At 52.6% G+C, this 14,091-nt stretch overlaps 1 protein-coding gene across 2 annotated transcripts in view; it reads left to right on the forward strand.

Moving 5' to 3' along the window:
* The first annotated feature begins 2,457 nt into the window (after positions 1-2,457).
* Positions 2,458-14,091, forward strand: part of LARP1 (La ribonucleoprotein 1, translational regulator) — a 46,179-nt gene continuing 34,545 nt past the window's right edge. Inside the window, exon 1 of one of the 2 annotated variants that reach the window (XM_062002594.1) lies at positions 2,458-2,893. In XM_062002594.1, the coding sequence (XP_061858578.1) occupies positions 2,542-2,893 (352 nt within the window). In that variant the 5' untranslated portion in view covers positions 2,458-2,541. The remainder of the gene's footprint in view (positions 2,894-14,091) is intronic. The other variant, XM_062002593.1, reaches the window with a different exon arrangement.

Raw genomic sequence — 14,091 nt, forward strand, 5'->3', positions numbered from 1 at the left:
AAAGCAGGCAGGCATCTGTGATAAATATGCAAGCCACACTTCATCCAGGGAGAAATAAGTAAGCTGTTGTACCCAGAGTGAGGAAGGTTGGGAGCTCCAGCCTAAATCACTACTCAACTGAGGAGTTTCCCCGGAGCCTGGTTCCTTGGAGCCTGTGCAGAGCCCACACAGGCCTGGGACGCAGCACCCAACACCACTTGGCATGGCCTGGGTATGCCCTAGGACATATCTGGGGTGATGAGGTAGAGAAGCAGGCTTAGGGACGACAGAGGCTTTCATTGAATTTGGGGAAAGAGCTGCAGAAATGTGGCATCTTTTTGACTGCTTCTCAGCAAGTCCCTGGAGCTGAGGTGCAGGAAATCCCATTGCCATAGATGCTGGGCAGAGCAGGGGAGAATGGGCCTGGCAGAGGTGAGGACGCTGAGGGAGGAGTGGGGCACGTAGAGCTTGCTAGGCAGGGCTGGTGTGTTTACACCTGCTGGAGATGGCGTGTGCTCAGCTGCCCCTCACGTGAAGGATGAGTGTTGGGAGAACTGACCAGCCACTGCAGTTTGTCCCTGTGGCTGATGCAGAAAGCTTGCACAGACACTTCCCTTTCTCCTCCCCTCGCCTATCCATTTACTTTCCAACATTTAAATCTCTGCTGAAGTTTGGCCTGGCTGGCCACTGAGTAAACGTGGGAGGGTGAGGCTTACCCGGCTCCCTCCTGCTCAGCAGCTCGGGAGGGGAGCCAGTTGGGCTTTCAGTCACCGCAGGCTCCTCGCCGCTCACGTGGCAGGCAGGGCAGCATCCCAAGGGCATCGAGCAGCTCTGTGTCCCAGCTGGGGGACAGGACGGGAACCCCACTGCGCTGCATGCTCCACAGCCATGACCATCTTCCTCAACCAGCCACGGTTTACTCTCTCCACTCAAAGATCTGCTCCTGGCGAGAGTAAAGGTGTGAGCCTGGCTGGCAGGGAAGGTGGCCCAAACTGGTGGGAGGGAATCTGACGGGAGCAGCCCCTGAATCGCGCTTATGAGGAGCACAGTGATCCCCCCAGCAATACCCAGCAAACGGGGTATGGGGCTGTATGGAGTATAGGTCACGTCTTGTGTTATTGCAACTCGGGTGCCAGCAGATCCCCTCTGGAAATTCAGCCAGGCCAGCAGCTGGCACTTCTGGAGTTACAGATAAGCTTCCTTTTGGCATTTTACCAGACAATTTATTAAATGTGTTGGGGATGTGGCACACACTGATGATCCCTGAGGTTGCAGCACAAGAGGGTGCTCTCTGAGCTGAGAGGTTGGGTGCTGAGGGACGCAGAGAGCCAAGACGGTCCCAGCAAAGCATCCCTGACAACCCAAGGCTCCCTCTGTGGATTTGCCAGACCCTTGATGCTGTTGCCCTTCCAACAGGGTGCTGAGTTCACGTTTGTCGTTCACCGTCTTATTTCCTTTTAACAGCTTCTTTGTGAAATCAGCTTTTCATCCTTCTCCAAGTACCATCAGCTGGGAGCTACACTTCAGAGCCTGGTGGTGCCGCTGGGGTTGGCAGAGGTGTTTCCCTGGGCTACAGGACGTGCTGGGGCTGCCAGATGAACCTTTCTGTGGAAAAGCAGAACGGCGTGCACAGGGACAGAGCAAAGGCCGGCAGAGGCTTGCTGTGAATAAAAAATGGCACAGACTGAAGGCCCCTGTGAATTAGCCAGGTTACACTAAATGCTGCCGGTGTGCAAGCTGCCTTTCGAACGCGTTCAACTGGAATAAATGCACTTACACACGGGGTCTGGACTCTCCGCCTCATCGCATGTAAGAATGAAGGGGCAAATATCTTAAGGACCTTAGCGACGGCGACGAGCGTGACAGCCCATCAGCTACAGCGATCCAACACTTTAACCTCCTCAAACGGAGGTCTGAGGGTTTGCCGGGAGCAGGCCAGAGGAGGGGGGCTTCCCCGAGACCAGGTTATTTCCCCCGGACACGCGCCGAGTCCCTGCCCGCGCCTTCCACTGGGCACGAAACCGCTCGCGGCTGCCCCCGGTGCGTTATCCCCGCGCGTGGGTACCCGAGAGCATCCCGCGGCTCGGGGCTGGAGCGCGCAGCCCCCCGCGCCAGCCGTTACTCCCCGGCTCACGCGACCAACCCCTCCCGCTCCCGCAGCGGCGCGTCGCTGACGGCCCGGAGCGGGCCAGAGCCCCTCGAACCGGAGAAGAGCCTCTGCCGGCCGCCAGGGAGGGCCGAGAAGGGGCCGGCACCCCCGCCTCGCCCGCACGGCCCCTTTAAGGCCCACCTCCCCCCCCCCCCGCCGCCACTCGCCCCGACCCGCGCGGCCGGGCGTTGCATCAGGCACGTGCGCGCCGCCGGCCGCCCCGCGGGGGCGCGCCCCGCCCCGCCCCTCGCCGGCGGCGCGCCCGCGCCGCGCGCGCCCCCGCGGCAGTCGCGTGGTCCCCGCGCGTCTCCATATTGCGGCGGCGGCGGCGGCGCGGGGGGGGTAGCGCGGCGGCAGCGGGGCTCGGGGCGCCGCGTGCGAGCGGAGTTCCCCGGCGGGGCGGGGGCGCGCAGATGGCGACGCAGGTGGAGGCGCTGCTGCCCGGCGCCCCGCTGCTGCCCGCCGAGGAGCGCGCCCTGGTGCTGAAGCCGCCGCAGGACGGCGGCCGGGAGAAGGGCGAGCCGCCCATGGGCCCCGACGGCGGTCCCGCGGCGTCGCGGCCGCCCAGCGCCAAGCAGCAGAAGGAGGAGAGCAACAACCAGGAGAAGGAGAGCCTGCTGAGGGCCGGCGGCGAGGCGGAGGACGGCGGCGAGGCGGGTGGCGCGGGGCGCCGGGAGTTCATCGAGGCCCCGCCGCCCAAGGTGAACCCCTGGACGAAGAACGCCCCCGCCGCCGCGCCGGCGGTCAACGGACAGTCGCCTCCAGGTGGGTGGCGGGGGGCTGGAGCCAGGTCGGGGTGAAGGGGGTGAGGAGGGGGGGTCGGTTTGCGCCGCCGACCGCGCCCCGGCCGGCCGCGCCATGCGGCACGGCGTGGGGACGGCGCCGCGCCTGCGGCCTGCCGGGGTGCGGGGCTGCGGCCCGCGTGAGGGGAGCGCGGCGTGGGGCGGAGGGGTGGCGGGTGTGTGTCTGTGTGTGTGGGGCGGCGGGGAGGGGGGCGGCCGTTGGAAGTAGGAAGCGGCGGCACCGTCTGTGGCCATGAGGCGAGGAGCGCGTGTGCGGGGGAGGGGAGCGCGGCCCGGCACGGGCAGCGGCCATGCGGCGGCGGCGGGGTGGGGATGAGGCGGGGGACGCGGAGCGCTCGGCTACGGGCTGGGGCGGCCGTTGGCCCGGCCGTGGCGGCGGGCACGCGGCTCCCGGCCGGCCGCGATCCGCCACCCCCCGCACCCCCCCGCCGCGCCATTCCCAGCATTCCGCCGCAGCGCAGGCAACGTGGTCGCTTCCCCCGGGAGCGCGGCCCGGCCCGGCCCCCGCCGCTCCCCGCCGCCGCCCCCCGGAGGGCGCTTGGCCGGGCCGCGGCCTGGCGCTGCCCACGTGTGCCGCGGCCGCTCTCACGACGCGCAGGCCGCGCCGCCTTTCTCTGCCGATTCATGGCGGCGGGGCCGGGGGGCTGCGGCGGAGGCCGAGGGCGGCTCTGCCCTTGCTCGCTTGCGGCCGTGAATAGACGTTGTCGGCAGCGAAACGTGCACGGCTGGCAGCGGCGGTGTCCCTAAAAGGGGAGTCGCGTGGAGGCAGCGGCCAGCGGTAGCGACAGGGCGACGCTGTCCAAATCGCGCGTCGTCAGCAAAGGCTGAAATTGCAGAACACCATTTCCTTGGGAGCTGGGATAGGTGCAGCCGTTACCGGGAGGGCATCGCTCCTACCTGCTTCAAGTGAATCTGAACTGAGAGCAAAGCACACAGAAGTTTTTACTAAGTGTCTCGTTTGGGAAAGACTCTTTAATTTTTCTGGCCTGCCTCAGTTGACTCTGAAATTGTGCTGCCAGATATGACATCAGATTCCCAATTACTGTACATGTTAGTGTTTTGCAAGAACTGTTACTGCCTAACATGATGATTCATCAGAGGTATTGATCTTTGGAAGATGGACAGCTCTGCAATTTCCACCTGGAAAGCTGTCATCTTAATGAGAGGAGTAGAGGAGAAGTTAATTGTGCCAGGTAAAAGTCCGTGTCCAGATTGTTCGGTGGTTTGTTGTTGTACACACCAGTGCAAGCAAAACTTAATTAAATCCAGGACAGCGTTATCGTCTGCGTTTGCCTCTTGGGGTGTGACATAAAACTGGTCACATCTCTTCTTTGTGTGAAAGCTGCACTCCTGTCGTCCTGCCTTCTCAGGTAACAGTCCCTAGAAATAAACCAAAAGGCATAAACCCACAAGATTGAATGTTCCTGTTCAAGATTCACGTCTTAGGTGTGTCCAGATCTGTTGCTGGGCCAGTTGCAAATGTGGGTGACTCGGCAAAGCCAGCCAGAGAGGAGGCATTCTGCCCAACCCAAGGAGTGGGCCCTTGCAACTCCTGAGAGAGAGTGTCCACCTTCTGGTAGGGTAAGGGAGCAACGCTGCCACACTCAGCATTTTATTGGGCCTGGCACAATAGTCCCGACGTTCTCAAAGGTGTTTAAATAATGGAATTGGTTAGTGGTGCGTTTGGGGACGCTTGGCAGCAGCAGACTGGTTCCTGCAGTGCCCCAGGCGCTGCCACTTCTCTCCCCCCTCTTGGGGCATTGTTTCTTTTACTGCCCATTCGTTAGCAGAAGAGAAAACACGTAAAATAAACACGGCTGGGGGCTGGCGATCTCCCACGGGAGGCAGGCTGGCAGCTGACCTGGCCTAGTGGCTCTTTGCCCAGGTGCCTTCTTGTAGGCTCCTGCTGTGTCTTTGCTGCTTTGGGTGGAGGGTTTCTTTTGGCAGATGCTTCCAAAACCATTAAAAAAAGAAAGATCTGGAGCAGAGTACGTGTGAAAGACAGTGATGGTGAGGTGAGTTGTCATGTTGCAGTGACTGCCTAAGGAAAAGTGACTCCTTTGTACACTTGAAATGAACGGAGAGCTTTTAAAGTCTGGGAAGTGACCACTGGATGTTTTTGAGTTTTCAGCAGAATATAGAAAAACATGGTTTGTGATCCAGCAGTGTTCCCAGTGCTTGTGATATTAAATGTTTCCAGCCTTGATCCTGCCAGAGGTAGTGAGGAGACTGAGGAGCCTAGTGAGGACAGCTCTATAAAGATACAGGGATCTCTATATGACTTGTTTTACAGGCTTTGAAAGCCCTAATTTTTTATAATGGATGTATTAATTATAGACCCGTAGAACAGATCTAATGGACAAGACAAACTCCTTAGGTGTTCACTCATTCTGTAATGGTCTCTGTGTTGGAATTGGTGCTTGTAAAAGTGAAGGCGTTGAGCGCTGGCCCAGAGAAAACAGTCACCTTCAAGATCTTTGTGAGTTTCTGCTGTGTCAGGTTAGGGGAGAGCTTAACAAATCTGCCTCTGGTTGTTTTGAGCTGTTTGATTCGCTGCAGCTGGGAAAGTTGAACACATTGGGGTGCTGATGTAGAGACTGAAGAGCAGTGTCCTTCTTTTGATGGATTAGCATTTTTACACGCGGGGTTCGGCAGTGATGTCTGTAATAAGGTGTTTATGTAATTGTTGCTGCTTTTTCAGGAATGAGGTCTATTGAAGTAAAGCCTCTCCTTGCTCCTTAACCACTCCTCCCAAAAGCACAATGGCGTGGCAGTAAGTGGAGCAACCATTAGATCGAGTTAAACAACAGTGATATTGCTGATGCTGTAAGTGGAGGCTGGCGCTCAGCTGGAGGGGCACAACAGAAAATTTTCCTGGTGTCATGACAAGGTGCGTGCTTCTATTCTGTGTTTCAGAGTCAGGGTACAGGAGAGCAAGGGGAATCCAGTAATTCCTGAAATAACACAGAGTTCTATCCTGTGTGGCAAGACTTGTACTTGACACTGCTTGTGAGGGACGCTGGCGGAGCTGGTAATGATGCCTCATTTTTGCTCTCTAATGATCTAGTAACGAGGCCTATGTGACTGTTCTGTTGTTATTATACGTTCTGTTCTTATCATGTAAATAAATGCAGCCAGCAGCCTGACTGGCAAAGGCATGATGGTAGTGTGTGTGTCCACAGTAGCAAAGGAAACATTTTCTGGCAAAACCAGCTTTGCATTTTTGGCTGTAAACCAAATCCAAAGTATTTTCTCAAACTCTTGCATAGAAGAGAAGTGTGGCTTGCAGTTAAGACAGCTTGACCTTCTGGAACATATTGTACTCCTCCGCTGAGCCCGGCACCAGGGCTGGTGCTGATGCAAGCATGGGTGCAGACAGGTGTTAACAGCACCCAGTTTTGAAAACCTGCTGGATTTATTTCAAGAAATGTTGCATCAAAGCACTTGGCACTTCACAGTTTTTAAAGCCATTTACGCCTTGGAAGTCAGAACACGCAGGTTTCAGTTAGTGGCTGGCACTGCAATTCCTGAGCTTCGCCTGCACTAAATTTATGCTGGTTTTCATTCTCTTTGCTAATGTTCAGCCAGGAGAAAGCAGCGTATTTCCTAGTGGAGATGCAGGAGGTGTTTTAATTTCTTGAGTAGAGTTTCTTTGGCAAATGCACTGGGTGGAGAAGCAGCACTTTTCAGAAGGCACACTTCAGTTGCTAGCAGCAAGTACCAAAGGTTAGCTGACTATTGTTCCGAGAGTGCACGTGTTGCTCTATGCCAGAGCAGAGGCTGGGTTGGCTACTGGTGCTGAGGAGAAGGCAGGGGAAGATTCATTAGCTTCTCACCCCTCACTGACTAACTGCCCATAGGGCTTGCCTTGAAACCAGCCTCCAGTACAGGAGATAAGATCTATGGGAAGCTTATTTTACATTTGGCATTTCTTTGCATTCAGAGTAGATGGCACATCTCCCTGCTTGGCTGTTCAGCTTGGTCGTGCCACACACACACACACACACCTATTTACAAAGTGTTGGGCAATTCTCGTTCTGTCGTGGCATGTAATTGTGGAGCTCTCCTGGCTGTTGCAACAGAGCTGCTATCACAGTAGGAGTCTTCTCCAAACCCCCACCACCCCAAGTTTCCTCTCTGAAATACTGTTCTGTTCCGATGCCACAGCTCACGTTTGAGTAACTCTTCCCGTCTTGTTGGGGACGATGAGGGTAACTGAAACTCGCTGCTCCAGAAAAAAAAGGGTGAAGCTTGGTGTTTTCCCTCCCCCGCATACCTTTGCCCTTCAGCTTTGTGCTGGACCTTTGCCCTGTTCTGCACTGTTTGTTTCGGGAAGGCTGGGGAATGCGGCACAGCTCCTGAGAGCTGACTCACTGGCCCTGGTTGCTGGGCTTAGCACTCGATTCTGCTGAGACCTCTGGTTCCAGGTTGCCACGACTGAGGCATCGCTCGAGGATTCTCACCAACTACCTCCTTACCCTCACAACTCTTCTCTTAAGGTGTTTCCTACCTGTGGTACCATAAGGATTTCCACTGGGATTGCATTTGGGATCACGGGATTGGGCAGCAAAAGGACTTTGGTCAGAGGCGAAGACAAATCAAGTGCAAAAAGCAGAGTTGGGAATGGGGGCACTAGGGCTGCAGTGCTCTCCAGTCCCTTCCAAATTATGACACTTGATCCTTTCGCTGTGCTCCAATAGTGTGAAATTATCCTTGGGGAAATACCAAATGCCAACTTGGATGGAGTGAGGTTACTCTTTGCATACTTGAAACTGCTTTGTAATGAATGTCTGACACCACTTTGGTGGTTGTGTTTGTTTGGCTAAATAAGGAGTGGGCATTTTAATAGAAAGCCATGATGTCTAGACCAGGTTGAATGTTTTAATCTTTAACAGTTATCATGGCTGCAAATGGCAAGGGGTTAAAAACCAATAAAACCGTGTTAATGAAAACTTACATGCATATTGCCAGAGGATTGTGGTGTCCTTTATGGTGGTGCTCCTCTTGGAGGAGCTCTGGTCTCATCTCAGTAGGCAGGTAAGCGGAGGTACAGTGACCTCACTGTAAATCTGGCAGATAACTGATAGGAGAGCTGGGAAAGCTCTTTGCTCTGCTCTTACCTTAAGTCCAGCTGAGAGTCGTGAGCTTTGTTCATTCCCAACCATGATATGTGTTTACATTATGGTCTTAAAAGTGATTGTTTTGGCATTAGAGCCTTTTCTGACCTCCTACCAAGGGCTTAAGTCTCCGTGCTCCTGGCTCTGACAAATCCCTGGCTTGTTGTGCACACAGGGAAAGAGGTGGTTGCAACCTTGGTGATAGCTGCTGGGCTCTCTCATGGTAGTAATGCTGTCTAGGTGGAACTTTGCATGATTGTCATCTCCTGGGGTTGGGTAAAGCTGTATGGATGTGTGGTCTCTGGCATGGCCACTTCTGTATTTGTCCCTTTCTTTGCTTGAGACAAAGCTTTGGTTCCAAACTTACTCTACATATCCAGGTGCTTGTTGATGAGTGAAGCTGGGAGACTTTTCTCCTTGCATTGAAATAACTGGCTAATCCGAATATCTAGTAGCAAATGATACAGCTGCATGACTTGAGCAGGTCAGAGGAGAGGTAAAAGAAAAGGCTTCAAAGAAATTAATGCAATGCCATGAGAGCTTAAAGCAGCTACTTGCGTATTTAGGCAACAGTAATTGGTGACTAGAACAAAAGGGAACTGAATTGGGCCTTGAATAAATCAATTACTAGACTTCTTGTGGGGAGAGTCCTGGGTCAGGGTAGGTCTGGATTGCTTGGCTGAAAGAAGTGGGTGCACATGTGAAGATCCTGCAGCTGTGAAGTAAAAACTAGCACGGGGCATTTGGTGAAGGTCAATTTGCTGATGGCAATTCTAATACTGTGCAAGGTACACTTTTTATTTTTGAGAAGGGCTGTGGAAATGGTGGTCAAATGTCAGTGTGTTTCTAAACAGAGGCTTATGTGTAATTGGAGGTTCCTAGATCTTTCTGACTGAACTTTTCCTTTATCAGAGCTTGTATTTGTGCTACAGTTTGGGAGACTTCTGTGGGCAAGCCTGAGTGGAGGAATACTTCATCTGAGCAAGTTGCTGCATGGTGGTTTGAGTTGTGCACTGAGCTGCCAAGGCCATCCTTAGCAAGTTGTCTATCCCAGCTTCAGTGTGACACTCACTATCGCTTTTGCCAGGATCAGGAACTTTTTCTGCAGCATTAAAGCTATGTTTGCTGAGGGATATTCTGCTGTGACGTGCAGGGAGATGGAGGAAGGGCTATGAACTGGATGATTCAATGTCTGCATTATCAGTGGTTTACCTTCAGTGTTCTGGAGCAAAACTAACTTAGGAGCAGCAGCTTGCCTTGACACTTTGTGTGTGCAGCACTGTATGGTACTGCACAGCATGCTTCAGTACTCTGGTGGTTGTGATTTTATTTTTATTCCGTTTTTGTTAGCTTGTTTTTGAGTCATCCTGTTCCTTTACATGGTCCCAGGTGGGAAAAATTGGTAGAGATCTCTGCAGATAGCTTGGGGCTGATGGTGTGTGAGCATGGTGGCCCTGGCTGGGTTGCATGGTCTGGTATAATGGATCAGGTGGAAGCCTCCATTTGCTTTAGAAATGGTCAATGGAGGTGGCTGTTGGTGTGACTGAGATCTGTCAGTGATGCTCAGTCTCATTTTGGTGGCACTTGGAAGTGACACAGGTACCCTTTCTTTGCTTGATGTAGATGTTACTCCAATTCCCTCTAAAGCGTGCATGACACACACAGCATGCTGGGAGGTGTGATTTGCCCCAACCTGTGCTCCTGGGGAAGCACATTCGCTTCCTGCCAGATACCCCTTGAAGTGGCTGGAAGCAGATCTGCAACTTGCTGCTTTAGCAGGCAGAGCTGGCCCATGACCTGGCCACATGCCTACAGGTGCTTCTCTCCACTCCTGGCTTGCTCTCCAAAGTGGCCTTGGCCTTGGATGAAATCCAGGCGAGGAATCCCTGCCTGCAAGGAAGGTGGTGGAGGAGAAGCATCTCTGGTGCTCTGTGCTGTTGTTCCATTGCTGGCAAGCTCTGCAGAAATCCCTTGGTGAAAGTGAGAGGGATAGTCAGAGTGGGCAATGGGGACTGGGGGAGGGGGCTTGAATGAGGCCTGTGAACCTCATACGTCCTTGACACATGAGCCAGAGCTAAGGCGCGACTGGAAAGCTGGACCAGGGCTGGAAATGTGCTGTGTGTCCTTCCCGATGGCCGCTGCAGGGGCTGTGTAAGCCTCAGGGGGCCCAATGCTGCCCAGGTACGCGAGTGCAGCCCTGGAGGTTTGGGGGGTGGTGGGAGGAAGCAGAGTCCATCCAAGCACACTGCTGAGCACGTTTTTCCAGCTGAGCGGCGGTGTGTGCCGGCTCCTGCAGAGTGACTCTGCAGTCTGCAGGGCATGGCTGCGCTGGAGGGATCTGCCGGCCACAGGGAGGGTGTGGGGGGCTGCTTATCTCTTCGCCTTTCCTGGTAGTCATTTGATTTTGACTCTGCTGCTGGATATATGCATGGAGAGAACAAAAGGGTTTTTTTAAGGGCTAGCTATCTTAGATTTTAAGAACTCTGAAATGCTGAGAAGAGAGGTGAGTTTTTCATGGGCAAATATGTGGGGAAACAAGTATGAAATGGGAAAAGCCACAAAAATGAGGAAAGGGCAGAGTTTTGGTGATGAGAAAGAAAAGATGTGTGGGGAGATAACCTGCCTGGTAACTTGGAGGTGCTGCCAGGAGGTGGGTATGTTGCTAAGCAGATTAGTTGTTTCATTTCACAGTCAATCACTTTTTTCCCCCCCCTCTCTCTTTGTAACTCTGCCTTTGGAAGTTTCTGGTCAGTCCTGCAAATAAGTGATTATTGAACCACTTCACCATAGCTGTGTACCTCTAGATGGGCTCACCACGTGGCAAGTCAACTACAAGGCTGTGCAGGGGGACAAGTTAAGGGAAGACCAGAGCAAAGAATTAAGTGTAAAGTGTGACACCAGTATCCGTGATGTGAAGGAATTAGGAGGGTGTAGTAGCAGATACTGAAATGTGGAGAGGTATATCCCAGAAATGTTGTTAGGCGATTTTACTGTGACAACAACAGAAGTGATAGGGTATTTGTGCATGAGACCCCACCCAACAAGACAAAAAAAACGCCCTGAGTCACGGAAGTGGCTCCACCATGTGCTCGGGTGACAAAGCGTGAGACTTTCCTGACTGTAATCATATTAAATTTCACTTCCCAACTCCCAGCTAAACCTTGCGAGCTCAGGGCAATACCTAATGCAATCTAACACATCTTCTGAGTGCTCAGAAATCCTCAGAAATCCTCTGCCACTGCGGAGGGTCTTGCACTGAACTGAACAAAAAGAGGGGGTGATTTATTCTGGCTTCACAATCTCAGGTGAGCTCTTGTAGTTCCCCTTTTTAATTGGAGAATGACAGAAGTGACATCTGTATGCTGTGCAGGGAGCAATTTTCTGTAAGTGACCAATATTTTTAAAATGTAAAATGAAACCTGTAAGTACAGCTGTGAAGATGATTTGGAAGAGATGTGGCCGATGACAGGCAGACAACCCTCTTAACTTCAATTGGAGCTGAAATCTGAGTTGATCTAATTAACAGCAGAGAAGTGGAACCAAGCAAGGGTTTTGGCGGGTGATTGGAAAAGCTGTGTGTTTGATTAAAACCAACCAGATAGCCTGGACTGGAGGGGGGAATATCTCAGACTGTGAGACTAATGATTTCTAATTCAGTTAGATTTAATTGGGTTGTCTTCACTGTGCAGCCTTGTGTATCGTACAGACCCCCTGCTTGGCCCTCTACCCGAAGCCCTGAGGTGGAGAGTGCCTCGTGTTTTTTCATTTCCTGGGGTTTTAACAGGGACTTATGGCATTCCTGCCTGATGTTACTGGGCATACCCATGATACTGGGGTTTTTGAGGAAGTGGAGAGGGATCCTTTTTCATGGAGAGGCTGGATTGTGGATTTCTGGCTACAGTAATGGATTCCCTCCTGTAGGGAGGAAGATCTGTCTTGGTCCCGGCTTATTCAGCTGTGCTTAGACAGAGCTTTGCTGTGGTGTCTGAGACTGCCTGCCCTTGGTGTTCACACAGAAAAGCACGTTGCAGAGCACGATCAGGAGAATGCCATCCTGTATCGGTTTCCACAGTGCAGTATCCAGTTGGCTCCTGGGCTGAACCAAAGTAGTTCCTGTACCTCAACAAGAGTCTGAGACTTGCTAATTTTGCGTGATCATGTCTGAAATTTTACTACCTGTTTAACATCCAGTAGTTTAAATAAAAGTTTAGGGAGGGTGACTGTGGTCACGCACTACTGTAATGTCAGTTTCCTAAAAGTCTGGAGGCTTCCAGGGGTGTCAGGCTCACAGGTGATTAAAGGATGTTGGGCAAAGAGCTGGGTCCACAGCTGATCATGGGAGCAGTAATGGAGCACCTTTAAGATGCCTTGTACTTTCTCTGCAGGTTTTTGTCAGCTGTGAATAGGAGCTTTAGGACTCATGCTTGGGGTGTGGAAGCACTTGGCTGCTTTTCTATTGTGGAGATGAGGGGTTAATGGAAGAGAACACCCACTGTTTGTTCTCTCCAGTGCAAGCACTGATAAGTGGATGGGAGAAAAAACAGCTGTGACCTTACTGTTATTCCCTGTGTGCCTGCGCATATGTGAGTGCTGGATTCACAAGACTCTGTTTGGAGTTTTCTGGTCAGGCTGACCAGATGCATTCCCCAGGACCCTGTTAGTGTCTCTGGTACTTGGAGAAGAGAACCGGATCCTCTTCCAAGCAGATCTCTGAAAGGTGCTATTTCCAGGCAGAGTACTGGTCCTACTGGTAACTGTGTCTTCAGCCAGAATCACAGCCCTGCTCGGACAGCTCGGCTTCCCCTCTTTCTGGAAGAGAGTGAATGTGTCAGCATTAAGGTACTCAGTTAGTTTAGTGTGTGGTATGAAGTTAAAGCTTGGACAGATAATGCTCTGAATTTGAAGTAGCTGATTTTTTTCTTTTTCCCAGGGATGTTCCTTTTGTAGCTCTGTGATGCTGGAAGTTTTCATCCCTTTGCAACTACTTGAAGTTATCAGGGACACCCCAGCTGAGCTTCACCAAAACCACACTCGTTCATACACTGAAAACCTGCTTCAAGTGTTTGCTTCCACGTGGTCTGTGGGAAATTAATGTCAGAACTTACACTAGCTGCAGCTCTTCAACCTCTTAGTATAGGTGGTGGGGGTGTCTGAGAAGGAACCAATGCTCTTCTGTGGATGGAGAGCAGAAAACCACTTGTGGAGGTCTGGTGATCTAGGTGCCTTGCAGAGAGATTGACTGGGGAGCTGTTAAATGCTTCTGTAGCTTTTTATCTTTTTCTTACACAGACTTTATTGGTGTCTTAGGACTTAACCAACATCAAGTTAGTGTTGATCTCTCTGGCTTGGATCATTTACCCATCTCAGGCTTCAGTGTCTGAGGAGGTAAAGATCCTTCTCATTACGGTTAGCTGAGTGCTAAGAGCCATGGGACCTGGCAGCTGGGGAGCGGTGGGAAGATCTGGGTGGCTGAGAGCTAGACCCTCCCCAAGCCTGCTTGGCAGGTAATGAAGGAGGGGATTGGGAAGCAAGCAAGCAAGATCTCAGGAGGGATGTAATTGTCCATGCTAATCCTTGGGTTTGGGATTTCTTGCTTTGCTACTTTTTCCTAGAAGACCTCGCCCCCTTCGCTACTGAGTGTTGCTTTGAAGAACTGTGTAACTGTCTTGGGAACCTGTGCAGGCACTACCTGGGCCTCTGGGGGGGAGCCAGGTGATACAGATTGGAGCTGAAAGGTTGCCTGGGGATGGGGAAGAGATTCAAGCAGCACTGGTCTCTGCAGCAGGAACTGGACTATGTAATTTGGACCTTTTCCCTGCCTGTGCAGTTTGCGCTGGGAGAACTGCTGTCGTGGGCAGAGGAGCAGAACTGAATTGTCCTGCTGGGTGGCGAGTCAAGTTTGGAGGAGAGATCCTGCTGTCTGCAAGCATTTCCCTTTCCTGGGCAGCCAGCACAGCCCTTCAGCTTTCAAGCCTTCGTGACCGAGTTCTGGTCATGTCTCTGCTGCCAGACCCTGTGTGACCTTGGAGAGGTCAATTTTTGC

This window comes from Colius striatus, chromosome 9 (assembly GCF_028858725.1).
Source record: "Colius striatus isolate bColStr4 chromosome 9, bColStr4.1.hap1, whole genome shotgun sequence".
Taxonomy (NCBI): domain Eukaryota; kingdom Metazoa; phylum Chordata; class Aves; order Coliiformes; family Coliidae; genus Colius; species Colius striatus.